The following is a 27,775-nucleotide window of genomic DNA, read 5'->3' as shown; positions in this document are numbered from 1 at the left end:
ATATCTAGAGGCCAGCCCCATGGCCAAGTGGTTAAGTTTGCCCACTCCACTTTGGCGGCCTGGGGTTCACTGGCTTGGATCCTGGGCACAGACCTAGCACTGCTCATCAGGCCATGCTGTGGGGGCGTCCCACATAGAAGAACTAGAATGACTTACAACTAGGATATGCAACTATGTACTGGGGCTTTGGGGAGAAAAAAAAAAAGAAGAAGATTAGCAACAGATGTTAGCTCAGGGCCAATCTTCCTCACCAAAAAGCATACCTTTAAAAAAGAAAAAAATAAAACTATCCAAACAGTACTCAACTATAAGGTCAGAGAAAAACAGTTATAATTTATGAATGCTTTATAAATGTTTAATTTGCATAAAATAGCTACTAGGGAATCAACATGCACATGTCATTTTAGAGAAGGCTTTTCTTTTAAAGGCACAGTAGGAGAGCAGAAGAGAGAAGTCATGATAAAAGGCAATGTGAAACTCTATAAATTATCTGTTTGTTCCTCTCCTATTTTTCTCCCTACTTTGCAGCATTGAGGATTCACAGAACAGTAATTACCTACTTCTCCTGTAAGGGAAAAGCCTGGACTTAAAGCTGGGACACACGCCCTGAAAGACTTTCATCTGGAAGGACCGAGCCTCCTTTACACACAACTACTTGCGGGAACCACCAAACCGTTAGCGTTCCAGACGCCACCGTGCCTGCTGGCAGGAAGCCCTGTGGTCCTCTGCCGGCACCTCCACATCTAGAACATGCCACAGGTCTCAGAGTCAGGGAGCAGGGTTTTCACCATGACACAAGAAAAGTAAAACAAACAGGCACTATCTAGATCTGGAGAAAACACAGAATGAGATAAAGTTCCTGCAACGAAGTCCAGTTTTTACTCCTCCACATTTTGGGGCAAGTATAACCTTTATGTCTGTTACTTTATATGACATAACTACTAAACTCTACACACTATGTTTATATCTACACAGACTCTATAAAACTGTACAATTCTAACTCTTTTTGTGTATTTGCCGGATTTATGTAGTAACTTTCCACCAAAGAGTTACTTTTTTTTTACACTTTTCTTGGGGAAAAATGTTTTGAATAATTTTAAAAAGAATAGAGTTCTGTAATTTTATTCAAACTGTTGTGTTGGCAGAAAAGAAGAAAAAAATAGTTATGGGCCCAGCATACTTTTCTGATAAGATTATATTATAGCCTTTAAAAACGGAAAATGAACTGAGACTTGCATCCATTATTCATGCTTATAAACTTAAAACTATTTCTAATTTAAAATCTCTCAAAAGAAATTTAGCCAAACTTATTACTGAGTTTTATCTTATTGCTAAAGAATGATTGGAACCTGAAAAGCAAGTTAGTACAGGGAAAGGAGATGAAAGAGATAATTGCATCAGTCTGCAGAGATAATGAGAAGTTTTCTTGGCACACACGGTAAACAACGTACAGAATCTCCCATCATAGTGTATGACTTTCCCGATCCAGTTTGCCCATACGCAAAGACACAAGCGTTATAACCTTCAAACGCAGACTTCACGACATCCGTGCCGAGGGTTTTGAAAACCTGAAAGCCAAAAAAACACAAAAGATACAATTACTATGGATTTTAATAAAAGCCCCTTTAGTGTTCACAAAATTCTTGAATGCTATTTCACTCTTAAGGATTAGAACACATAAATAAATCCCTGCATAACCATTAACAACAGAATAGGTATGGGCCTCGGTTTTCAATCAACAGGAAACTTTTTAAGCAAGCAAAAAAGCAAACCCATCCTTTTTCCTACTTGAGTTAAAAAATGCCTGAAATATAAAAATGTAAACAAGGTAAGGTGACAATCATATCTAGAAGCAAAGATGATTTTAATGCATGATGATTTACCATTTCAGAACTAAATTTATAAAGTTATTCATTCTATCAGAGCTTCCAGAAACTATTCAAAACCGAAAGGTCACAGCAGCCAGAAATTATTGCCCAAACCATGCCAAATGAGTGCCATGATTGTAAGGGTCTGGCTAGTCATCAAAGTAAGTCTCTGGAGGTCTCACAGAGCTGAGTGATGGGTGGGTGTGGAGGAGGCCAGGATGGCTGGGTTCCCCAAGTCAGAGTCCAGATGCATTTTCCTATTGGGATATTTGCCCAGGATGGAGAGGGTGGGAAGATGAGCTGTGTGGGGATTGGGGTTGTACCTGAGTCCATGTCACCTGCTCCACATAGTTGCAGTGGGACACTTTGAGAATGAAAACGGGGGAAGGACAACTACCTCACCCAGACAGTTAATGTAAATAAAGCAGATCAAGATGTGTGGTCATCCTAGTTTCACCCAGCTGGGAAAAAGACCAAGCAAAGCTTTCCAGACCCCCACAAGCCTTCAGGTTACCTCATGCCCTCTCAGAGCAGCACCCTAAGGGCACATAAAACCCCTTCTTGTTTCAAAACTGAGGCCCATGAGCAGCTGAAAAGCTATCAAAGAGAGGGAGCATGGGGGCTGGCCCCGTGGCCGAGTGGTTAAGCTTGCGCGCTCCGCTGCAGGCGGCCCAGTGTTTCGTTGGTTCGAATCCTGGGCGCGGACATGGCACTGCTCGTCGAACCACGCTGAGGCAGCGTCCCACATGCCACAACTAGAAGGACCCACAACGAAGAATATACAACTATGTACCGGGGGGCTTTGGAGAGAAAAAAAAAAAAGAGAGAGGGAGCATGATCAGGTTCTCCGTCAGAGCCATGAAAAGGGGAGGCACTGCTTTGTGGGGTCACCACAGTCCAAGGTGGGGGCTCATCAACCCTTCAGGAGTGTTCAGTCTCTGCGAGCGGTGCCAGGTTAGCCCAGCTGGAGAGCCATCATCTCCCCTGCAGAGATCCAGGCCCTCCGGCCAGAACACCCAACCCCTAGATGGGGCTGACAAACACAGGCCATCTTGATCTCAGCTCCACATAAACCCTCCCTGCTAATGACACAGCCTGTCATCCAAGGACAGGACGAAATACCACCCACCGGACTTCAGCTTTCTTCAGGCATCATCTTGTTTGGACTTTGTTTCCTCAGCCTTGTCAGTCAAAGATTTACAAACTATCATTTCAATTAAATCATTTCCACAAATGGCCAGTCTCATTCATTCTAATTTTTATCCATTTCAGCTTTAGGAGCTGATATTTTCTGATCTTATTCTCAAATTCTGCTGACTTACTCAACTGTGAACTGGAACAGCAGGTCACACTGACTGGGCGCTATCTATGTCCTTTCATGTGCTCACGCGTTAGTCCTCATAAAAACTCTGCAGGTGAGCAGTGTCGCTAGGCCCTTTCTTCAGGGGGAGTGTAGGTCAGTGGGCACACGGAGAGAGTGCCAGAGCTGGGACTTGCACCCAGGCCTTTCTGACCCCTAAGCCTGTGCTTCCAAGCCCTCATCACTGAATGTTCTCCTCCCACACCCACAAATCAATGAGGACGCCCCAACCCCACCTAGAAGGGCCTCCCTTCCACAAACTTCTGTGAAGAAGCAGAAGCCAGGAATCCCAGGGAGACTCAGGGCTCCGGACCACTCATCTGAGGTTTGTTTTCACTACTGTTGATGAAATATGAGGAAAAACTCTAAATATTTCTCCAATTCTCTCCAACTAAATAAAAACAAAAGGCATATATCGTTTGTACCATTTCACACAGTGCCACTGCATAGGAAGAAGAGCCTTCCACAAACTTCCCAAAGAATGACGGAAGGATCTTCCTCACAGTTTTGTCTGGGGCTAGAACAAAGTCATGGGGAATGTCCTATTTAAGCCAAACCCAGAGGTTTTCAAAATGAAATTCTTCCCTAGGGTTAAAATCCAAACTCAGCATTTTACTTTATTTTCCAGAAAACTAACCCAGCTAAAGTTCTCTGAGAGATTTAGGGGGCCCAGGAGGGTGAGATTGGTGGACATGACTGCAAAACGGGCCTAGAAAATGTAGTTCTGGAGGTGCAGAGACCCAGGCCTGGCTCAGGCTCAGTTTCAAGTAACCCATCAGGAGGAGGCATGGGACCCAGAAATGCAGCAGAACACTGCCTGCATCTCTAGGCTTCTTGGCGAGGAAACCAGGCTACTCCATTGCCACACCCACAAAGGACTCACTTACCATCATCCAGCAAACCAGGGTGGGGAGGGAAGGCCTGCTTTAGGAGACTGATGACCTGCTCTCCCCACTGGCATCAGAACCCCGCTGAGATCCCTCACTTGGCCTGGTTACCCAAAATCCACGCTGCTGCTTCTCTGAGCACAGATTTAAAGCTGATTTCCAGAGTAATCCAAGGCTCTGCAGCCTCACCTGAGGGGAACCGCCCACCAGAGGGCACTGTTAAAACAAGACTCTCCATCTAGCTTGTCAACTTAGAGAGTCTAAGTTTCAAGTGTCTCCAGGGTTGAAGTAAGAAACAGGTCATGAGAGATCAAAGCCTCCCTTTGGAGTTTTAAAGAACCATTAAGAAAATAAGACCTCATTTAATGGTCTTTAATTTACATAAGAGTAGACTTAAATCGCTCACTGACTTTTTTTCAGATTATAAAATTAATCTGGAAGGAAGAAATATTAATGGTCATCTTACCAGGTATTTGGTTAACATTAAGGGCAACTTGACTTGAACTGCAGTAATAGGCATGATATATTTTCTCAAGATGCCTTTACATTCAAATGATTTTAAAAAAGAAGATGATGACCAACATGCTAAGTTTGCATCTTCCCCTATTTGTGCCAGAGACAGAACCTGTCAGCTCAATTCCTGTGCTGGAAATGGCAGCATGAAAACTTTTGTCAATATTCAAAATTGACTCCCTTTTTAGTAACAACGGGCATTAACATTAGGGATGAGAGAAGATTACCTTCTCGTTAATAGACTGTTTAAAAAATAGGTATTTTCCCATATTTATGTTGATTTTATTAACATGTGATACTACCAGAAAGTAGTATTTATAAAACTAAAAAAGCCTTGAGATATGTTAGTGATGTAATGGAACAATCTCAGATTATTTATACTGAGTCAAAGAACCCAAAGATCTGAGAAGAGATGGTGCATGTACACCTGAAGCATGAAAATTACCCTTATCAGCCGAAAGCTTTCCCCAATCTAAAACTATTTTTAAACTCTAGGCATTTATTTTTAACTTTCAAAAGAACGAACCTTGTTACGGCTTCCCTGATCTTGACTCTTGTAGAACCCAGGAAATGTCATCCGCTCCCATAAATTAACCACCATCCATAAACAAGTTCTTTTGGTCAGAAAGGTTCACTGAGCATCTCCATGTGCCAGGCCCTGCTGTCACACATGCTCTACTCCTCTGTCCCTGGGCTTCCCCTCAGCACAGTCCTCTGTCCCCAAAAGGCCTCAAATTCAGGTTAAATAGGGGGGAATCCAGCTCCTTATTAGGTAAGTTAGAAGTGGAGACCATGTTCATGGCTCTTTATTCATCCTCTGTTGAAGATATACCGAAGACTATACAACGAACCGGCTTTTCCCTTAACAAATTCCCTTGTACCAGCCACTTCATTCTCAGGCCCATATAAAGCCAAAATCCACATTCCAATATCTGTAACATTCTATCCCTCACCAGACTACTAGCTATCAATATTGGTTACTCCAATTAGCTCAACACCAAAGTCATCTTCACTCACTCATTCACTCATTTATCACTCAGCAGGGCTGCCCTATCCATCTGTCACTTAGAACCCACCAATCCTCTTCTCTCATACCCTTAAGACCTTCCAAGGGCATCTCCACCACTCTGTGCATCAGCCCCCAGATCTCAACTCCACCACTATTAAGTCGATTAGGTCCAGGGGCTTGAACAAGTTAATTTAGCTCTCTTCGACAAAGAAAAGTGCAGCTATAAGTTGCCTTCATTTGGTTCGCATGAGGATTACCTGAGATAGCGTACATGAGCACCAAGCACAGTTTCTGACACCAATGCAAACTCAATCAACATTAGTTCATCTTTCCTCTCCTGGCCCCCTTTTCATACCAGGCACCTCACCTCTCTTTATGGCTCCCATTCTTATTGCTGCTATCCTCTCTATTTTTCCCTGATGTTGAATCAACATCTTCTGGATATAATCACTCCGGTCCTCTCCTTTGAATAACTTCTCTAAGTTCTCAGCCTATCTTAATTCCAACATTTGCATTCCTCAGAAAGCCAATCTCCTCCATAAACCATTTCTAAACCAACTACATTTCTCAAATGTTAAGGTGTGTGCAAATCACCTGGGGATCTTGCTAAAAAATGCCGTTTGATTCAGTAGGTCTGGAATAGGTCCTGAGATTCTGCATTTCTAACATTCCCAGGCAGTACCAATGATTCTGGTACATGGACACACCAAGTTGCAAGAAACTAGACAATAATACCAATTCAAGATGCAGCACATGAATTACAACCCAGGGCAGGCAGACAGGAATTCCTACCCTCATTTTAACACGTGGAGATCCAAAGCAAAGTGTCTAAAGAAGCTGCTAACAAGCCAAGAAGTCGTCCAGCCATGAAGCTCGTGTTCTTCTCCCCAACACAGTTGCTTCCTCATAACGCCCCTCTCTGCTCAAACACCCAGCTTATCCCACCCAGGGAAATACACTGTCCTGCTCACATGAAACGTCAACGTGTGATGGTCCCCTGGGAGGATCTTTAGGTCTGTTCTTATCTGCCTGTCATGTCTACATTTTAGATGGTAAAAGACTATAGTACACGTTTCTTGGACAAATTCCAGCTTCATTCTAGGTTCTAGGAAGATTCTGGATGAAACGTTCTCTCTTTCTAGAATTCTACTTTCCAGAACCTAGAATGATCCATTCAAGCAGGGGAAGTGTGACTTGGGTTTGAAGTCTACCTCCTAAAGCTCTGCATCACAGCAGGGCTCCAGGAGAAGCGGCTTATTCGCCAGGCTTAGCGGCATATAAATGTCACCCCCAAAAATGCATAAATGCAGAGCTCCTTCAAAACAGTAATCATGTCCAAGTTTTGAAACAAAAGTTATGATCATTAAGCTCAGAAGAGAAAAGAAAAAAAATCAACCTTTTGGGGATTGAATTCTTCTCAGGCTTAAGATAAACGGTGCCATGTAACAACCAAAAAGCTAAGTTAGCCAAGGCTAATTTTATATAAATTATATTCAGACAAAAATTAGTAAGATGTTTTAAAGAATTTTAGGGTACGAATTTTTTCTCAATACGAAAATAAAGCAAAAGAAAGATTTTAAAATCATACCATTTCTTGTGAAACATAATCTGGACTTTTTGTATCAGCAGAATAAAAAGAAAAGTCATAGGTGAAGGTCTTGGTCCGCTCTCTCCCTGAGTCCCCAGTCCCTCCTTCTGGTATCTAGAGAGAGATGATTACAGTGATAATAATAATAATAACGTAAAGAGCACTGTCAGTTGACAAGTGATCCATCCAATTCAAGAAAAAAAACTTCATAAAAAACATATGATCACCATTTTTCATATTTACACCCTGACTAAAAACCATTTAATTCTTCCTGGACCCCAATCCCCCCAAAACAAATAAGTAAATAAAACCCAAGCTCCTCCCAGCTATCCAGGCTCTCTATGTCAGGATCGAAGATTTTTCTGGACTTTTTATCATGCTTACCTTAGATGAACCCAACACTCCAGCCAGACTCTGTTTTTTCTGGCTTCAATGCTTTTTAATGTTCCCTCCACCTGAAAACACCAGAGCTGGGGTCTGTACAACTCCCAGGGGTGCTATTCACATAGATCATGATGTGACTGGAGCCCCCTAGAGTTGGGCAATTTTGTGGCGCCACTGAAAACTCCAGGTCAGAAGCGTCCTTCACACACGCCAACCAGAAGTAACTTCTCCCACCTCAGCGAGACCAGCCACTCCCAAGACACACCATGAGCTTATCGCAGATCTTTGCATATATCTTATCTACCTTGCTATATACCTAAATTGAGCCAAAAACCTTTTAAAAGGTTTAAAAATCTTCATTTGCTACCAAAGCCTTACACAGTTCCCTAGACATGGGAGTAAATTTAACGAGCATTATATTTTCTAACATAATTTGGATACTATAAAGAACATTTTTTTAGGTTCTTATTATTAACATGTTAAAAATCTTGCATCGGGGCCAGCCCTGTGGCCGAGTGGTTAAGTTCGCACACTCTGCTTTGGCGGCCCAGGGTTTCACTGGTTTGGATCCTGGGTGCGGACATGACACCACTCATCAGGCGACGCTGAGGTGCCGTCCCACATGCCACAACTAGAAGGACCCACAACTAAAAATATACAACTATCTACTGGGGGGATTTTGGGAGAAAGAGCAAAAAAAAAAAAAACTCTTGCATCTGTTCACTATGTCAGACAAGGAAATGCTGTAAAACTCAAAAAGGAACATACTAATCAAGGAGAACAGAGTCCATGATGCACAAAGAAAGGAGATTTATGCAAGGCCAGGATAAATCTTCTTCACTCTGTTTCAGGAAATACAATTTTTTAATAGTTAAACTTTGACCACAGCACTGTGAGCATACAAAGATACACAGCAAAGGTCAAAAGCACAGAATGGACAAGTAATGACTGGCAGAACATGAGAAGAGGTGGGAGGTCAGAGCAGGGAAAGCTAGAAGAAACAAGGGTTGTGGTCAGTGGAGAAAGAACGACATTCCACTGGAGAATACCTCAGGCAAAGGGACACCAGAGCCTCAAAGGAGGCCACCTATCAAATTACCCAGAGCACGGGCCCGACTGGAAGACAGGAGCATTCCCCAGCTTCCGTCACCTGAGATCAAGTTGCACTACTTTGAAGGTGGATTTCAAAATGTCCACTCCCTTGAGCCGTGAATTAACAGAAATCCAACCAGAGAGTGACCTGCACATGGCCATGGAGCAGCAGCTGCAGAAGCCCAAACGTCTAAGTTAATGACAAATATCGAAGGAGAAGGGGTTGAGTCCATAAAGCACGCCATTTCTTTATTATTTACACTCTTATTTCCCAGCTAAGTGAAAAGTATTCAGGGTCCTTAACAAACTCCCTGACCAAAGAAACAAATTGGATATTTTAAATGCAAAAGGAAGAGCTTGGCCATCTTAGAAAATTCTCTTTTTTCAGTTCAGATTTTTTTTATCTTTTATCCTCTGAGTTCTGAACAACAATACCAGCTCCTCTTGCCAAGTTTATAAAACATAACTATTTTCTTTAAAAATGAAAAGAGGGGCCAGCCCCATGGCCAAGTGGTTAAGTCCACATGCTCTGCTTCACCGGCCCGGGGTTTCACCAGTTCGGATCCTGGGTGTGGACATGGTACCGCTCATCAAGCCATGCTCAGGTGGAGTCCCACATGCCACAACTAGAAGGACCCACAACTAAAAACATACAACTATGTACAGGGGGCGCTTTGGAGAGAAAAAGGAAAAATAAAATCTTTAAAAAAAAAAATGAAAAGAAATCTAGGGCCAAAGCTTATTTACTGATTCACAGAATGCATCCAATGCCAGGCTAAGCACCCATCACAGGATCCAGGATAAAAATGCCCGGGTCTGGGCTAAACTCAGGAGCTCCCGTGTGGGAGCTGCAGTGTGGGTCTGGCCTCCAGATGAAACCAAGGATGGGGAGGAAGCAGAGCACCGACCCTTCTGCTTTCTCACTGCGCCCAAGCCAAGCGCAAGCTGACGCGGCTCTAACCAAACCGAGAAAGGAGGGATGCGGAAATGGCAGATGGGTTTTATTTACCCAAAATCATTTTGACAATAAAACACAGAGCTCACTGAACTGGAGCAAGGCTAGGTCGCTACTTGCCTTTAGGTTTGTGATTGTCGTTTTGCTTTTCTCCATATGAATAATGAATTTGGCTTCCAAGTCCTTTTCCCTGCAACACAAATAATTCAGGATGGTTAGGAGAAAAAAATCACTTTTAAAAAATGTGTTTTATTTCCTTTTTACATATAAGGGTTTGTTTTTAAATAGCATCTGCAGCACAACCTCTAATACCACTCCTCCCAAATCCTTACTCATATGCAGTCACATCTCACAGAACAAGGTTTCGGTCAACGATGGACCGCATATATGGCGGTGGTCCTATAAGGTTACTACCACAGAGCCTAGGTGTGTAGCAGACTATATCATCTAGGCTGCTGTAAGTGCACTCTGTGATGTTCACAAAACGATAAAACTGCCTAATGATGCACTTCTCAGAACACAGCCCCATCATTAAGCGACGCTTGACTGTAAACATGAAAACACACAAAACAGATGCTACCACCAAACACTTAAGACTGAGAAACAGGGCCAGCCCGGTGGCGCAGTGGTTGAGTGCACACGTGCTGCTTTGGTGGCCCAGGGGTTCGCCAGCCTGGATCCTGGGTGCGGACATGGCACCACTTGGCAGGCCATGCTGTGGTAGGCATCCCACATATAAAGTAGAGGAAGATGGGCACAGATGTTAGCTCAGGGCCACTCTTCCTCAGCAAAAAGAGGAGGACTGGCAGCAGTTAGCTCAGGGCTCATCTTCCTCAAAAAAAAAAAAAGACCAACAAATAACGTGCTGTCAAAACCTGAAAGAATTTCTAACTGTAAGCCAAAAGTATTATGGATGAAATGACAGAAACCATGGAGGGCTGCGTGATGCATGATAAAAGCAGCCCTCCACGTGGTTACAAAAAGAAAGACCCTTTATCCCTCCACCCAGGATAAGAACTAAGAAGAAAACTGGAGCGGTCAGAACCAGGTGCTGCTTCAGGGCACTGCCCCCTCCCCTCCCACCCTCTCTCTACACCCATTCAGAAACTGCAATTCCTAGGAAACAGCAGGACAGGAAGTCAAGAAACCTCCTAAAAAGTACAGTTCTCTAGAATAAATGACCATAAATCTACACAATGGAGTGTTATGTTATTGCAAAAGGAAGGAAGAAGATCTCTAGAGAGTGCCATGGAGTAGTACGGGATCCATGGCTAAGTGGGGAATGTAAGGTGCAGAAAGGCATACACAGAATGCTACCGCTTCCATTTAAGGATAAAAAGGATAACCTGTGTATTTTTCAAAAGGCCATCCATGAAGAAGGAAGAAAATGGAGTGGAGGGGACAGGGATAGAAAGCCAGATTTCTGCAAAAATACCTTGATCTGTAGATCACCTGTAGAATGATGAAAATAATTTACACAAAAATAAAGCAAAATTATTTTTTAAAATAACCTATAATGCAAAATTAAAGTTGAAGCAAATGAACCTAACTGTGCACCGCATGGTGAAAAATGACTTCAATTATGACTATACAGAGGAATTCGACTATATAATGCAGTGGGCTACAGCCCCAGGAAAAAAAGAACTATAAGGAAATCTTAAAGCATTCCAGCAATAACATTTTTAGTGGTAAAGTAAGTGTTGTTATTCTGAGATTTCTGTTGTGTATTGTAGGATAATACACGGGAAATTATGTTGGTGCCACTGAGAACCAAGGTTTTTGGTTGAAAGGAGATAGAACCATAAGATTGATACGGCTGAGTAAAAGCTCTGACTCTGAATGGGACATCCTAGCATGCACTTTATCTGAAATTGAAAAAGAAAAAAAAAGTACTCCCTAGATTTGTCCTCTGAAAAGGCCTAGAATCTTATGCCCAAACTATCATCTCTAAATACCCCTTTCCACTAAAATAAATCAGGGCTCTTTGGAGAAAGACTCAATCCAAATATCTGAACCATCTCCTCACACAAGAGAGCAGGGGCCCCACCATATCAAAGATTACCCAGCTGCCAAAGACAGCTTCTAACAGCTCCTGATGATCCCGGCCTCCAGGTATTTGTGCTCTTGTGTGATCCCCTCCTCTGAGAAGGGGCTGGACCTAGTGACTCACTTCTAATGACCAGAGCACTAAGGCACCTAAAGTGATGGGGCTGTCATTCGAGTTTAGTTTACCAAAATATTCAGATTTCTGACTTGCTGGCTCTCCTGTGAGTCTCTCAGAGCCCTGGCCATGGGGACAGCCAGCTGCCATATCGTGAAGAGCCTTCTGGAGAGACCCACATAGCAAGGAACTGAGGCCTGCCAGTAGCCATGTGGGTGAGCCTGGAAGTGTCCCTCCCTCAGCCAAGCTGGAAGGCACCTGGACTGTAGCCTTGAGAGAGACCCTGAGTCAGAGGACCCAGGTCAACCCTACCCAGACTCCTGACTCACAGAAACTGTGAGATAATACATGTTGTTATAAGCCCCTAAGTTTTGGGTAATTTGTTACACAGTAAGAGATAACTGATACAAGGGCCATGTCAAAAGGACTCAGAAGCCAGCCTTGACAGGCTAGCGATTAAAGTTCAGCGCTCTCACTGCTCCAACGGCCCAGGTTCAGTTCCCAGACATGGAACCGCACCATTCCTCTGTCAGTAGCCATGCTGTGGTGGCGGCTCACATAGAAGAACCAGAAGAACTCACAACTAGAATATACAACTATGTACTAGGGTCTTTGGGGAGGAAAAAAAAGGAGAGGAAGATTGGCAACAGACACTAGCTCAAGGTGACTCTTTCCTAGAAAAAGAAAAAAAAAGGACTCAGGAACCAACCTGACTAAGTTTCCACTGGCCAAAGGTGAGCAGCAAGAAGAATAACTGCAGTAGATTCAAACACATAAAATATGTATAAATTTATATCATAATTAAAAAATAAAAACTGAATGGTCCCCCTTGGAGAATCAAAAGGATCATCTCGGGACCCAGCCCAGTGGCATGGCGGTTAAGTTCATGTGCTCTGCTTCGATGGCCCAGGGTTTACTGGTTCAGATCCTGGGCACGGACCTATGCACCGCTTATCAAGCCATGCTGTGGTGGCATCCCACACATAAAATAGAGGAAGATAGAACAGATGTTAGCTCAAGGCTAATCTTCTTAAAAAAAACAAAAAAAAGATCACCTCATTATTTTGCAAACTAGTAACTAAAGGGAAAGAATCAAGCATTTACCCTGTATTCCTAAACAATCTGCACTCCAGGGTAACCAAACAGTTGTTTTGGAAAGTTTCCCCTTTCAAGTTATTCCACCTACAAAATGAAGAAGGAATGATAGAATTAGAATATCATCATTTTGTTACCCTGGTGAGTTAACGGCTCTAGGAAGCGATCATCAGTGGCTGCTAACTCCAGCCACTAGGAGACAACCAGACATACTGCACATCCAACTGAAGGACCAACACCACTGCCATTGAAATCTTGATGCTCCTCCGCCTAAAAGGCCTCACTCTGCTCTAGATCTGATTGACAGGAAACACAGAGGCGGGGGAACACGTCACACAATGCCAGGGATGGGATCAGCAAAATCCAGACTCTGGGAAGGTGACAGATAGATGACTCAGTTTATTCAATAACAACAACAACAAATTGCAAGGAATATAAAGATGGAAGAGGAATCTATGGATTAAAAAAAGACTTTAAAGACATAACCAATTGGATCTCAATTCAAACAGAAAAAGCATTTTTAGAAATTCATATGTAGGGAAATGTTAACACTGATGATATTTGATATTAAGCAGTTATTATTACTATTGTAGGTATGATAATGGTATCATGATGAATAAAAAAAGTCAAGCTTTTAGAGATACATACTGAAACATCTACAATGATATGATGTCTGGAATTTACTTGAAAATAATCCGGAGGTGGGTGAACCAGCGGGGAACAGCATCCTGACCACCTCAGGATTAACACAGACAGAATAAGCACCAGGCAGAACAATTAAACCCAAAAAGGATGTTGTAGTAAACTCCATTCGAGAACCACAATGGATTCCCACAGCCTAGTTTAACTTTTCCAAGACAGTTTGAAGAAGTGTAGGGTTGAATGAGCAGAACAATGGCTTAAAAGATAGACAGACAAATGGAATCCCTCCCATGTGCATGGCACTTCCACTCCAACCTCCTGGGTCTTGGGCAGCTCCACGGTGGACCCCCAAGTGAGAAGTGTCTCAGGGACACCCCATGTCCACGTGGCTGTGAAACAAATACTTCACAAATGACCCCTTCCTACAGCATTCAACTACCAAAATTACATCCTTCCCAGCAAGAGACTCATACAGATTAGTTTTAATACAGCAGATTGCCACATCTGGATCCCTCCCATTTCCACGTGGGTCACTTCTCAATCACTCACTCACCTACTGTGTCTAGATCTTTCATTTTAAAACCACTGCTATCAATAAATACTTGTTGAGAGCACAAAATTATCCAGGGATCTAAGAAGATCAGAAGTGACTGTGATAGGCCCACACCACTTGTCAACTCTTACCTATAAAACACGAAGGAATGTGGCTCATACCGCATGACAGTACTTTCCTAGTTTTAACTTAATATTCGCTCTATAAAAATACCAGGAAAGATACTGACTGAAAGACGGTTATGGAATACGAGCTACTTCGGTATCAAGACTGAAGATGCTGGGTGCCTTTCAGAGGTTTGCGACCGTGAATCATATGCGTGGGCTGTGGTGCTGGGAGGGGGAGGTGGTGGGTTCACTGTTCTGAGAGCCCACAGCCTTCCTCAGTTTCTCAAAGGGCTCTCTGCCCCAAAAGATAGGAACCCCAGTCACCTGCTTGTAACTCAAAATGTAGCCCAGGACCCAACAGCATCAGTAGCCCCAGGAGCTTGTTAGAAATGAGGGATCTCAAATCCCACTACAGAGCTACTGAGTGGAACCTGCATTTTAACAAGAGCCCTAAATGATTCTCATGAACGGTTAAGTTTGAAAAGCACTGCTTTGACATTATTTAATATGGGTGATAACTTGTCTTACATTTACTTTCATGAAACAAATGCCACAATGTTATCTACTTTGTATACTGGGAAACTAACTTTGTAGTTTGACCTTTAAGGTTTTTTTTTTTTTTTCCATGGAGGAAGATTAGCCCTGAGCTAACATCTGTGCCAATCTTCCTCTACTTTATATGGGGGTCACCACCACAGCATGGCTGAGAAGTGGCGTAGGTCCGTGCCTGGGATCTCAACCCATGAACCCAGGCCACTGAAGCAGAGCATGCAGAACTTAACCACTAGGCCCTTGGGCCGGCCCCTGACCTTTAAGTTTTATATGAAACACTGCATGACAGAATATGCACTTAACCTAAGTCAGCTGACACTGTCCCTACTCTTTACTCTTAGTTGTATAGTGACCAAGAGCAATAAACGTCTGATGTAATGGAATCTAAGAAGTCATCTGAGTGTCATGACAAACAGATTCCCTCCTTCTTGGCACCCTGCCAAGCTATCAGCTTCTAGCCCCTTCTGTACCCAGATTGTTTCCCAGTGTCAATGTAAGGCTGCTGCCAATAGCTTGAAGTCATTTTAAAGAATAATCATAGGGAATGAAGATTAAGGTAGAGGCCATCTGTTCCAGAAAGGAAATTTCACAAGTAACAATTTCCTAGATTGTTTCCTTCTTAAGCATAAAATCTAAAACTGTAAGAAAAAGATCTATCTTTACTTGGAAAATCATCTGTAAGTATAGTATTATAAATACAAAGATGCTAGCTAGAGTTTTAGCCATAGAGAGCAAACTTCACTCTCATTCCTGAAAATACTTATGGAAAAGTCAATGTAATCTCCATAAAGTGGTTATGACGGTTGAAGTAATGAAATGTTGAAACTAATCCTCGGGTGCATTTATCCCTTGTAGATGCTAAGAGGGTTGTCAAACTTCCAAATATTTCGGAGATGAAAGAAAGGAAGCAGGAAGGCTCCAGGCCCCTCGTTCCCTCCACACCCTGCTGACCAATCCTGCTCAGCCCCTCGTCCCCTGGAGACTGGCCACTGCTCATGGTCCTCTCTTCACCCCTGGCCCTGTAATTACCGGAGGTGACTTCAAGGTCCACATGACATTCCAACTGACAGCCTTACGTCCTACTCTCTCATCCTCCCCACGCAACAGTCAATTACTTAGTCCTGTACAATCTACTGCCAATTGCCAACTTGGGCCACATCTCCCCACCCCACAGACATAGTCCCAGGTCAGGCCACCACCACTTCTCCCTAATCTCTGCCTCCAGCCTCATCCCTTCCCATTCACACTCTACTCTGCTGTCAGAGGGATTCTTTCAAAATATACATCTCACCATGAGGCTCCCCTGCTTTAAACTTCAGTGACTTCTCAAAGGCTACTCTCCGTGGTAGACAAAGTCCTTCGTGATCGGAGCCTACCCAATGTTGCTATCCAACACCAGATCAATCCCATCCCCTTCTCCTGGCCCACTCCCAGCCATCCCTCCAGACTCAGCTTAGACTTCTCCCACTCTGGAGAGCCTCTGCTGAGTCCTCTGCCATATCCCCTCATTAGATGGTCCCCCTGCTAGTCTTACCACCAGACTGTGAAGTTCTTAAAAGGAAAGACTCTGCCTATCTGGGTTGGTATCCCCAGGCCCTGGCACAGTGCCTGCAACCTTGAGGTGTTCCTAAAATGGTTGTTCAATGTGATGGACTGACTGACTGAAATGTTAACCGACTGGCTCTGATCCCAGCCTACTATTGGCCATGCACATCCTCTACTGATCGCCAGTCTCCCTACTAGACCCCGTACCATTCTTGCTTTCCCACACACTATGGTATCTTCCACTTTCCATCCACATTCTCAAGCCAGGCTTGTCTCAAGTTTAACTTGACTCACCTATGCTGATAAACCTTCACAAACAATTTCCCTTCACACACCTACTTAGCTCATCCCACTCATCCAGGTTTCATGCCTGCTGATGTCATCTCTCCAATTAGTCTAGAGAATCCCAGAGAAGCAAGAACCCAGCTTCCTTTACACTCCACAAGCTGAGTCCACAGAGCACAAGGGCAACACTCACAATCAGCACTCAGTGCTCTGTCTTCTAACCCTGCAGCTGAAAACTGTAAAACCCTGGCCACTCAGAGTTCCCCCGGCCTCAGGTCAATTTCCTCTGACATTTAAGAAACATGGGAAATAAATCTTGACATTTTTCTCATATTGAAGAAAATAAATAATCCTAAAACATTATTCGAACATTGATTTGATGAGAGCAAAATGAACTATGTCTCTCCCAGCCACTTTGGTGAATTGGGTTTCTCAACCGAAAAGTCAATTATGGTCCCTTCATATAAATATTTATTTATTTATTTGAGAGGCCTGGAAACTAGATCATAAGATGCTACAAATGAACCAGCTGGAGTAAGTACACTGAGTTACAGATCAATACTGGGGGGAGGGAGGAAGGAAAGGAAAAGATGTAAAATATCCAATCAGTAAAAGAAGTGAATTATGTCAGCTCTCAGATATATGAGTAGGAGAAAGCTTACTAGAAAAAATAACCCTAAGTTAATTCAAATATTTTGAAAACGTTTTTAAATTATTCAGCAGTTCAAATTGATTCCATTTGTTCAGTTGACGGTATTTGGTCAGTCCACAACAAACAGCCAAAGGGATAGCGCTGAGATCTCCAGACTGAGCCACTTGTTTGGAAGACTCTAAAGAATGGCTTCTTCACCCCACATTCTGAAGTAAATCAGTATCCCCCAAATTCACCTTAAAACTTACATACTATGAACCAAAATTTAACTGCCTTCATTTTGGTGGTAGGACACTCAATAGCAAAAATAAAAATAAAAAACTCTATTTTTAAAAAGAATGAGTGACCTCCATGTGTACTACTACGGAAAGCAGTCTGAGGAACTCCGTCAAGCGGGAGAAAGAACAAGTAGCAAACCAGGTGCAGACCATGATCCAGGCTGCAGTTCAACGAACAGATAAATAAAGCGAGAAGAACACGCACACAAATGCCTCCAGACGCACAAAACATCTCCGAACATTTCTGAAAGGATAAACAGGAAGGTGCTAACAGTGCTTACCTCCGGAGAGCAAGTGGGAGCAGGACCTCAAGGGAGGAGAAAATCAACTGAACATTTCATTTTTGGAATTGATTTTAGCATGATTTAATATTACTTTCATTAAAATAAATGTAGTTAATTAGAAGGAAAAAAGCCCCTCATTTAAAACTTTGGATGGGTCCTCAGGGCTGTCAGGTAAGCTCAGGTCCTTCTGGCATTAAAATGAGGGCTGGCTTATTTACCCTCGTCTCCTGACTGTCCAGCCATACAGAGGGCAACTCCCCTTCGCCATGCACTTCCACACCTCCCCCCCATCAGTCCTCCTCGTACACTGCTCAGATTTGCCTCTTTCCCTCCCCACCCCTCTACAAAATGGTGCTTAACATCCAAAACCAGCCCCAGATTCCCCCTCTTTGGGCAAGCATTCCTGATACCCTAAGCTCAACGAACTGCGCAGTCCCTCTGCTCCTCCCAATGGCACGTGTCTTTCTCTTTCATTAGTGTTCCAGATAAAGGATGCCCAAGCAGATTTGCATTTCAGATAAACAGACAATTTTTTAGTATAACTATACCCTATATATTGCATGAGACCTACTCATACTTTATTTTTGCTTGCTAACCCTGACGCCACCGTGTCTCATGCAAGGGTGTGCACCCAGAGGGCTCCTCCAGTGAGATGCACATGTATCCGCCTCTCCTCCTCAACCCCACAGTGACTGAGCCATCCGCAATTATACTGGCTCCCGCAGTACTCAATGGGGTAGCAGAGGCTCCATAAATATGTCTCCTCACCTATGTCAAAGCACAGAAACAAACTCGGGGACAGCTATTCTACTGAAACCCTCTCTCCCCATGCTGCCCCTTATCCTTTCTGGCCTGTTCTACGTATTCAAAGATCTTAGGACTGCTGACTTCTCTCAGTCGTTCTCGGTGAAATCATAAAAGCTCAATTTTTGAGAAAAACCCAGGGGAGATAAATACCAAAAAGAATTCTGGAGTGGGTTTCTCAGGCAATCACCCTGACTTCACTTCAGCTCCTCAGATGGCGCCTCACCACACAGCGGTCACCTAGAGGTCAGTAGCACCATGACCTACATCCAAAGGCCAACAACAAGCGGCAGCCCATGAGAAACCTACACAGCCTCCACTCCATGCCCCATGGGGTGTCACTGTAGACAAGCCAAGGACAACAACGCCGTCAGTCCCAGGTGCTCTGAACGACCCGTGCTAACTGAAAGCCTCCACTGACCCCTGCCATAGCCGGAGACAGCTATTAAGCTGAGCCTTTTATCATCTTCTTGGCCTAGCGAAGGTGTAACAAACCTAAAAGATTAGGCAAAGAGCCAACTGCTCCAGGTTGAGATCCTGGAGAAGCATACAGTCTGAGAGAGCTCAGCGTACAGGGGCTTCATCAAGGTGTGCCCTTGGGATCAATGCCTGGGGAAAGGAGGCAGGAGCAGGACTGGACACAGGGAGCAGGGGCGCTGCCACACAGACCCAAGGACAGCCTTGGTGACCCCAGGGGCAGTTCTGGAGCTGTAGTAGCCCTTCAGAGTTGCCCAGGTTGGGCCAAGATGGGGAGGTGCTCATACCCCACACTAAGCAGTAACAGACTATGGGCTGCCTGGAGAAGGGACATAACCTTGAGCCCCTGACGGGTGACACTGAAGGCTGCGCTGACAGCACTCTAGCAGGTGAGCAACAAGCCCTTCAGCAAAGGAGGATCTGGGCGCCAAGCATGGGGTCACCACACCACCTCCCCTGAAAGTGATGCTGTAGAGGGTGCTGACAATGGCAGCATTAACTACCACCCCAATCCCCAGCAGAGGGCGATAAGCCGGGGCTACTGGGCAAGAAAGAAGGCAGATCCTTTTTTTTTGTTTCCAGTTCAGGGAAGGATAGCCTAACTACTAATCAGAATTGTCTCAATACAAAATGAGCTGCCTTGAGATGTGCAGAGTCCTCACTGAGGGAGTTTCGTTGGAAATCGACAAACCTTTATCTGGGACACTGTGCGGGGAGACTTATGTATTCACTCAGTCCACAAATCTTTAGTGCAACCTTCCACACGGCAGACACTCCTCTCGGTGTGAGATAAAGTGGCACACAATACAGTCTCAGCTCGCCCTTCCTGGAGTTTGCATTTTAGTAAGGGGGTTAGAAAAAAATAAATACGACACCATTTTAGACACTGGTAAGCGCTACAAGGAAATGAAAGAGTGTCATGGGGGGGGGGGGGGGCAGGCCCCATGACCAAGTGCTTAAGTTCACGTGCTCCACTTCAGTGGCCTAGGGTTTGCTGGTTCGGATCCTGGGCATGGACTTACACACCACTCATCAAGCATACGACACAGAAGAGATGGAATGACCTACAACTAGGATATACAACTATGTACTGGGGCGTTGGGGAGAAGGAAAAAAAAAAAGGAAGATTGGCAACAGATGTTAGCTCAGGGCCAATCTTCCTCACCAAAAAGCATTAAAAAAAAAAAGAGTGTCACAGGATAGGACCGAGGGCAGAGGCAGGGGGAGGGAGAAAGGATCTTTCCAAGGGGGCAACTGGAGCAAAGGCCTGACTGGAGAGAGAGGCCAAGGGCCAGGCAATGATCTGGGGAGAGCAGTCCAGGTTAACAAAACAGCAGGTACAGAGGCCCCAGGGCAGGTGCCAGCCAGAGGGTGGAGGGAAGAGCGAGAAGGCCAGTGGGCTGCAGAGAAAGACGGGGAAGCAACATGGAAGACGAGGTCAGGAAAGGAGGCGCGGGCCAAATTACGTCAGGCCTTCCAGACCCTGGTTAAATGGCTGGAACTTTGGAACTCAAATGTGATAGGAAGCCACAGACAGAGGGAGGTTTTCTGCACAGGGGAGTGGCAAAATTGCATCTACACCTTGGAATGATCCCTCTAGCTGCTGTGCAGACTCTAGAGAGGCGAGAGTAGAGCAGGAAGACCAGTGAGGCTACTAAAGGCCACACAAGAGACGCTGGACCAGGGGGAGAACAGAGATGTAGCCAAAAGACGACGGGGCCAGATCCGGGATTCCTCAGCCCTGCTGACCAACAGAATCATCTGAACGGCCCCAACCCAGACCTACCCAGTGAGAATCCCCCAGCTGGGGGACCAGGAATCTGCATACGTAACCTCCTAGGAGATTCTGATGACCAAGCAGGCTTGAGAACCGCTGCCCTAGTTGATCTGTGATGCCCTCCTCAACCCTGAGGAGCCGGGACTCTATAAGAGAGTGGAAGCTTAACAGCCTCTCAGCTCTTTCTGAGACCACACTTCACAAGGCGGCTCACCCTTTCCTTTGAATGGAGCCCAACTCACCCATCCCCAATTCCAGAACAAAGTCCAGAATAGGACTATGCCTTTGGGTTGTCATGGCTGGCTTCCAAGTGGGGCTTCTCTTCTGAACTCTAGAACACCAAAGTTACTGAGAAACACTGTTAAGTGGGGAGAAAGAGTAAGTAGCAAAACAGCATGAAAACTATGACCCAATTTTTGGTAAAATAGAAAGGAAGAAGGAAAAGAAGGAAAAATAACATGCATGTGTACTGAGTAAATATTTTCCCAATTTTCCTAAAGAAGGTACATAACTAGTACCATTCTACAAGTACAGCAGTGATGTTAATTCTCTAATGATGCCTTACTCTGAGCATGAGGCTTAACTCTGTCATGGAACCCTGGTCCTAGTTGAAAAAAGCTGGTAGAAAGCTGAAGAATTTCATACATTACAGAATTCAAGCCCAAAACCATAAAGGACTAAATTTTGCTCAAGACTAAAGATGATGACACTTTCACAGGGAACTTTGGAGACTCTGCAGGGAGGACAACTGGGGAGCAAGATGGTGAAGGGCTTGAGAGCCAAGATGAAGCTCAGGGAAATGGAGCACTGGACAAGAGGAGGACAGACTCAGGAGAGAGAGGACCTGCCCACGATCTCATCTCACAGAGACTGAGGCCCCAGGCGGCTAAGTGACTTGCTCCAAGTTGCTCCTACAGAGTCAGCATTGCGAAAGCATAGAGGAAGTAAGCAAGCAATCCATACTTCAAAGCCACAGAGACCTGCCGAAAGTAAAGCCAGCACACCTGGCTTGGTGGGAATTACATAAGCTTGTGCTCCCACGGGATCAGTGGGCTGGGCAGCACATCTAAGGAATCCACATGAAGATCACTCTCTAAACAGGTTGGAGTCGTCAACTGCATCAGGCGCTGGACAGAGGGGCTGGAGCCCGTCCAGCCTCATCTCCCACACACACCTCGCCGCTCAAGCTCCCTCACCCCACTCCAAACTATTCCTCCTTCCATGACTCACAGACACCCATCTCCCATCTACACCTGGTCCCTCTACCTAGAATGTACTTTTCTCCTCCATCTCACTTACCTTCAAAGCCCTTAAAGATGTCTCTCCTCCAGGAGGCCTTCCCAGCCACTCCTAGCTAATATCTTCTGTGTGATATTCCATAACACACCACCGCTCTTTCCACATTCTGCCCATTTACTGCTGGGCGACTACATGTTTGTCTTCCCACCAGTCTAGACGCTTCCTGAAGGCAGAGATAATGCCCTACTTTTTATATAACCCACAGTACTCAGCACTGTCCTTACATACAGCAAGCACTTGGATGAATGAGTAAGCAAATGAAAGAATGAATGAAACAGCTGAACTGAACAAGATACTACTCTTGAAGCCAAGCATGAAAGTGAAGTAAACGCTTCAAAGTTTATCATACTCTTTCAATTTTTAAATGCAGATGTGTTTTCTCCCAAAACATCAGTTAACTTGGCAGATGTCAACTCCAAAGGCAGAAATGAAGCTCAGCTCTTCCCACAGACCCACAGCTATGACTCTGACTCCAGAACCAAGGCACAGGGACCTTCTGTCTCTTTCGAGTCACAGGAAACAGGAAAAGCAAGGACATGCATATGGCCAAACTTCTTTGATATGCTTCTCCAAAACACACAAGCAACATATTCATGAAAAAGTGGAAGTTTAAAAAGGGTGGTGTAAGTATAAACAGTGAGAACATAAGAGTACACTCATGTACTGCATAACGACATTTTGATCAACAAGGGACCACATATACAATACTGGTCCCATTAGATCAGTACCATACAGCCTAGGTCTGTGTTAGGCTACACCATCTAGGTGTGTGTAAGCGTACTCTATGCGTTCATCTAATGAAGAAATCACCTTCCGATGCATTTCTCAGAATGTCTCCAGGTCATTAAGCGACGTGTCACTGTATCTATTAATATTTCTCTTGTTTTCCTGTGTTCAGACATTAAATCAACTATTTAATGCCCAAAGATATCCTAGTTTCGTGCTGCAGCACCACAAAACATCAAGAAATGAGTTTTCTCTGCTCTTACCCACACTATCACTACAACTCTCCCTCCAGGTTTATCTCTATTTTAGAAAAATGTTCTCACTGACAGCTTTTGAGGAAAAAAAAAACACACAATAGCTGGCCTGTAAAAAGAAGATTGATTCCTTTTACAACATTGCCAGCTAACGATACCAGAAAAGAGAAAGGTATGCTTCAACATATTAAATTGCAGGACTTTTTTTCCAAAAGACTTCACTTCGAGTCAGAGCAGAATAAGATGGAATCTTGGTCTGGCGTAGCTTTTGCACCAAGCACAGCACCCAACACCCCATCTGATGCTGCCAAGCAGAGCAGCGTAATAATTGTGAGGGAAGCAGTGGGCTTCGGGGACCTGTGTTCAAATCCTGACTCTTAGTAGCTCTGTGACTTTGGCATCTCGTTTAACTTTGCAGAGCCTTGGTTTCCTCACCCGTAAAATGGTTGAATACAACCTATCACAGGGGTGCTGAAAAGTACTGACTGTGCAGCAATGCTGTGAGTACTGGGCTTCCCTGATGCATAATTTTGTGCTGAAAGATGTGACAGAAGAAAGCAGGCAACACAAGGCCAGGCACACAGCAGACAACCAATGCGTTCATTTCCATCACAAATCCAGGATTCACCCATTTATTCAACAAGTGCTTATTGTGCCTCTATTATTTGAGGCACCGGAGAAACACCAGTGAACAAAACCGACAGGAAGCCCTGCCCTCTGCGAGTTTACATTCTGGTGGGGAGATTCATTTTACATAACCTTTCCAGTACTTTCCCAAAATGGGTGGAAATGGAGGGAATCCAGAAAATGCATTTTGCCAAATTTTCTAGCCAGATCTCAAAAAAACATCAAGAACCACCATATAGTTGATCTTTATAAGTTTTGTTTATAAACATTTATCTTCATCAACACAATCCAGAGGCCACAGTTCATAACAAAGACAAGAATATCAGAAACACCTAAGTTCTTTCACTTATTTTTAAACACTTGTGAATTATGCTCAGTCATTCTGACTATTTACTGAGTGTCCAGTCTGAAGACATGGGATGCACGCTGTCCACCGTGCCCAGCAGCCCTGTCCTACCCCTCCCGTGGAGTAAGCTGGCCACGCTCACTCAGACATTAAATTAGAGAGAGCAACAGTGACCAGAGGTAAGAGAAGGTCAACGGACAAATGCCCATGTCTCCCCTTTATGAGGCTCTCTGGGGGATACAGACATGTAATCACAGTGCTTGCCCTTCAACGGCTCACAATCACCCCACATGGGTGAAAGCACACAGGCTGTAAAGCAAAGTCAGTCTGGGGGTTGGACGAGTGGTTCGCCCCACCCCAGGCGTGGGACGCCAGACCAAGGAGAGACCTGACTTCCGCTGACATGGTGAGTGAAACAAAGTTGGTCCAAAAAGGAAGCCCAATCATTGCCTAAAGCAGCACCCACACTGTTTATACTGGGAGTACTGGGAGAGAAGGGTGTAGGTCACGAGAAAGTTCCTTTCCAGGATATTCTCAGAACACTGAACTGAGTCATACTGCCTTGCTCTGTGCCTAAACACCCTCAGGCTTGACAAAGAGCTACTCCCTGCCAGCCCTGGCTTCCACTCCTTCTCAGACACAGGGAATGCCATTCCTCACCTGCGCTTTCTGAGCAGTGATGTCACTCACACTGCAGCAAAGAAACAACACAGGAGGAAGAAGCCACACTCGGGCAGATTTTCATTTTGCCGTCACCTGGGAACACGAGGCACCAACAGAAAGAGAGCACGCTAACCCTTATCGGGGGCATCTGGTGCCTCAAATACAGCCAGAACATCAAACTCCCAGCAAGGACTCCCAACCCAGGGTTCTCTGACTCCGCCACACACAGCAGTCTCCTGGGGGCTTACAACTGCTGATGCCAGCTACACCCCATACCAGTTACATCCCACTCTCTCGAGTGGGACGCCATCAGCTGAGATGTGAGGCCAGTGTCTTAACCTCCTGGTTTCTCTACTTCCCCCGTTAAATGTCTCAGAGGGACAACCTGGGGCTCATCCATGATCAGACGCCCACCAAAACCCAAAGGAGAAAACGAACCATGTCATGGACCTGCATGAAACCAGACGAGAGACAGGGAAAAAGACCAAGCAGGCCACCAAAACCCTTAGCAAAGGAGAAAATGCCTTCATGTGCAGGCAGGCGACATGCACAGAACTAGAGCAATGTAGCTGAGCATTTCATAGTCTGAAGAGCCAGGTTCCGGCTATGGACCTCTAACTGACCAAGGCTTTGAGGACCACTAAGCCTGTCTATCCATCCATAAAAGGGGGATGAGTCTCGCCTGCTTACCCACCTGACAGAGGGCTCCAAGGTTCAGAGGACGGATCCGAAGCTCTCCGTGAAAGACAAAACTTACAGAGAGGCAATTGCTACCCTCACTCAACATCACCAGCACAGCTCACAGATGCTCCCTATAGAGCTGTATCTGCTAGAAGCCCCCACCCCCACCACGTCCCCTCTTTCCTGATCTTCGGGGCAACCAGGAAAGGACTAGCATCTCTAAGTGTTCAGTGAAATTCAAGGATGCTTGTGGCACAACAGTGGGAAAAGCGAAGAACATTCAAAGATGATACCTCCCTAAAATATTGAAAACACTAATATGGTAGGAAAGTGGTAAGGGGAAAGGATCCAAAGTAAACAAAGAGTTTTAAATAAAGGAGAAAGATTTTTAAACACTCATTCTAAACCCGAAGTTTTACAACAGCATCCCAGGGCTAGGACTGGTGGACTCTGAGTTCGAAAACATCCTTAATTAGTTGTCAGTATTTTAAAAATCAGAAGATTTTATGTAAAAATCTGGGTTTCCGATTTCTTTGAAATAGGGAGGACATGGCCTTCCTGTGTCCACATTCCATAGGACAGCAGGGGCGGCTTCCCACTACAGTCCCACCCAGCCCACTCTGGCTAGCAGCATCCACCTGGCTCTCCAGACATGGGAACTGAGACTCCTATGGGAAACTGTGAGACGGGATTATGCCTCCAACAGCAAAAGACTTTTTTTAAATGTCTAATCGGCAGCAAATCTGAAGGATCTGATTGTGGCTTCTCAAACTTCACTACTTTCTATTGGGTTTTATCATCTTCTCCCACCCAGGGCGCCTCTAAGAGAGAGAGAGAGCAAGGCAAATGCTGGCCAAGGTGATGAAACTAATCCAGATTACTTTTAACCAAGTAAAAGATGACTTAACCCAGCTAGGAGTAAATAAGGTTTGATTTGTTCAGGTTTTCTAACTTCTTATTTAGAGTTTACTAAGGAAACCACTAGTGAGGCGCTTTTTCTCTCATTTCCTTCTCTCCTTTCAGCAGAGGCAGCACCTCCCTAATCTTCAGTCCTCTGACTCCTCGACAGTATGCTCACCTCCTGATGCCCTCCAAGTGTGCAATTTTCAAAGAATGAAGCTGCCATTCCCCAGAGCCGTAATGCAGGGGCAATATTAGCAGGTTCTGAACACTCAAGAATTCATCCCAGATTCCTTGAAACTGAATACACTACCACAATTTACAGGCAGAAATAAAAGAAAGAACCTTGTCATCAAGCCAGAAGAGCCTGAGGTGAGAAACCCGTCTGATATCACCTCGATCTTTGCAATAAGACAGAGACAAAGAGCGAAATAGGTCTGGCCTCATTTCTGGGGCTCAGCTGACCAAAGAGCCCATGCACAATAAAGCAGGCCCCTCCTCCGCCAGCTATATGAGGGCGAAGGAAGTCTCAAGTTGCACCTGGTCTAATACCTACACCTTTAATTTGGACCTCAGGCCAGGAGGAGGAGGCGGGAGCTGGCACATAATGTAACGGCACTCACAGTCTGAGGCCAATAGGCCTCATCTTGAGATAATACGATGACATCAAATGAGCAGTTCTACTTCTATTCCACTCAAGTCCTCAGCTCTCAAGTGTCACTTTCCATTCTTTTATGATTAATCATGCTTGTTAATTCAGCCTCCATTATGCTGCACACTGACGCTTCCTCTGAGCCCCCTCATGTTTCATGGCTCTGCTCTGTTTGCATTTTCAAAGCTCAACAAATCCAGTTCAGCACTTGAAATAGGAAGCTCTCCAACAGGAGCGGGAAGAAACAAGGCCCTTAGCTTCCTACAAGTCACACAGCGAAGGGACCTGAAAACAGCCATGTGTACCTCTGAAAACAAACAAGTGGATAAATCATATCCCACTGAAGCCACACAGAGAAAGATGACTGCCAGCAAATGCACTGCCGACGTGCAGCCATGACCAACTCCCTTCAGTTCCTCAAATGAGGCCTCTGGATCTCGCCCATGCTTCTCCCTCCCCGTGCTACACTGGTCCCCCCTGGCTAAGGCCACTTCAGGTCTAGCTGAGATGTCTCTGCCTCCTAGTACCTTCCCTGATGCCCCAATTGGGAGTCACACGCTGACTCTCACCATGGGCTTCAGTAGCACCATAAGACCTGGTCCAAGAGAGGCAAGGATGCCTGGCTTGTGCACCACTATATCCCCAACAGGCAGCCCAGCAACTTTAAAAGGTTTTGGGGGACTCTGCAAGGTCAAAACTATTTTCATAATAACACCAGGACATGCTTTGCCTTTTTCATTCTCATTCTCTCATGACTGC

The 27,775-nt window shown here is 44.8% G+C and overlaps 1 protein-coding gene across 34 annotated transcripts in view; it reads right to left on the bottom strand.

Moving 5' to 3' along the window:
• KIF16B (kinesin family member 16B) overlaps positions 1–27,775 on the bottom strand; it is a 276,843-nt gene that overhangs the window by 226,968 nt on the left and 22,100 nt on the right. For 26 of the 34 annotated variants that reach the window (XR_011531203.1, XR_011531200.1, XR_011531198.1 and 23 more), the window contains exons 2-4: positions 9,777–9,846; positions 7,226–7,339; positions 1,452–1,568 (exon numbers count right to left, since the gene is read on the bottom strand). Coding sequence is in view for 19 of the 34 variants with exons in the window: in XM_070589551.1 (XP_070445652.1) it covers positions 1,452–1,568; positions 7,226–7,339; positions 9,777–9,846 (301 nt within the window). In the remaining 15 variants the exon portion in view is untranslated. The remainder of the gene's footprint in view (positions 1–1,451; positions 1,569–7,225; positions 7,340–9,776; positions 9,847–27,775) is intronic. The other 8 variants (XM_070589547.1, XM_070589577.1, XM_070589578.1 and 5 more) reach the window with 1 other exon arrangement.

Source organism: Equus przewalskii, chromosome 21 (genome assembly GCF_037783145.1).
Source record: "Equus przewalskii isolate Varuska chromosome 21, EquPr2, whole genome shotgun sequence".
In the NCBI taxonomy this organism is placed as follows: Eukaryota; Metazoa; Chordata; class Mammalia; order Perissodactyla; family Equidae; genus Equus; species Equus przewalskii.
This window is presented reverse-complemented; position numbering and strand designations above follow the sequence as displayed.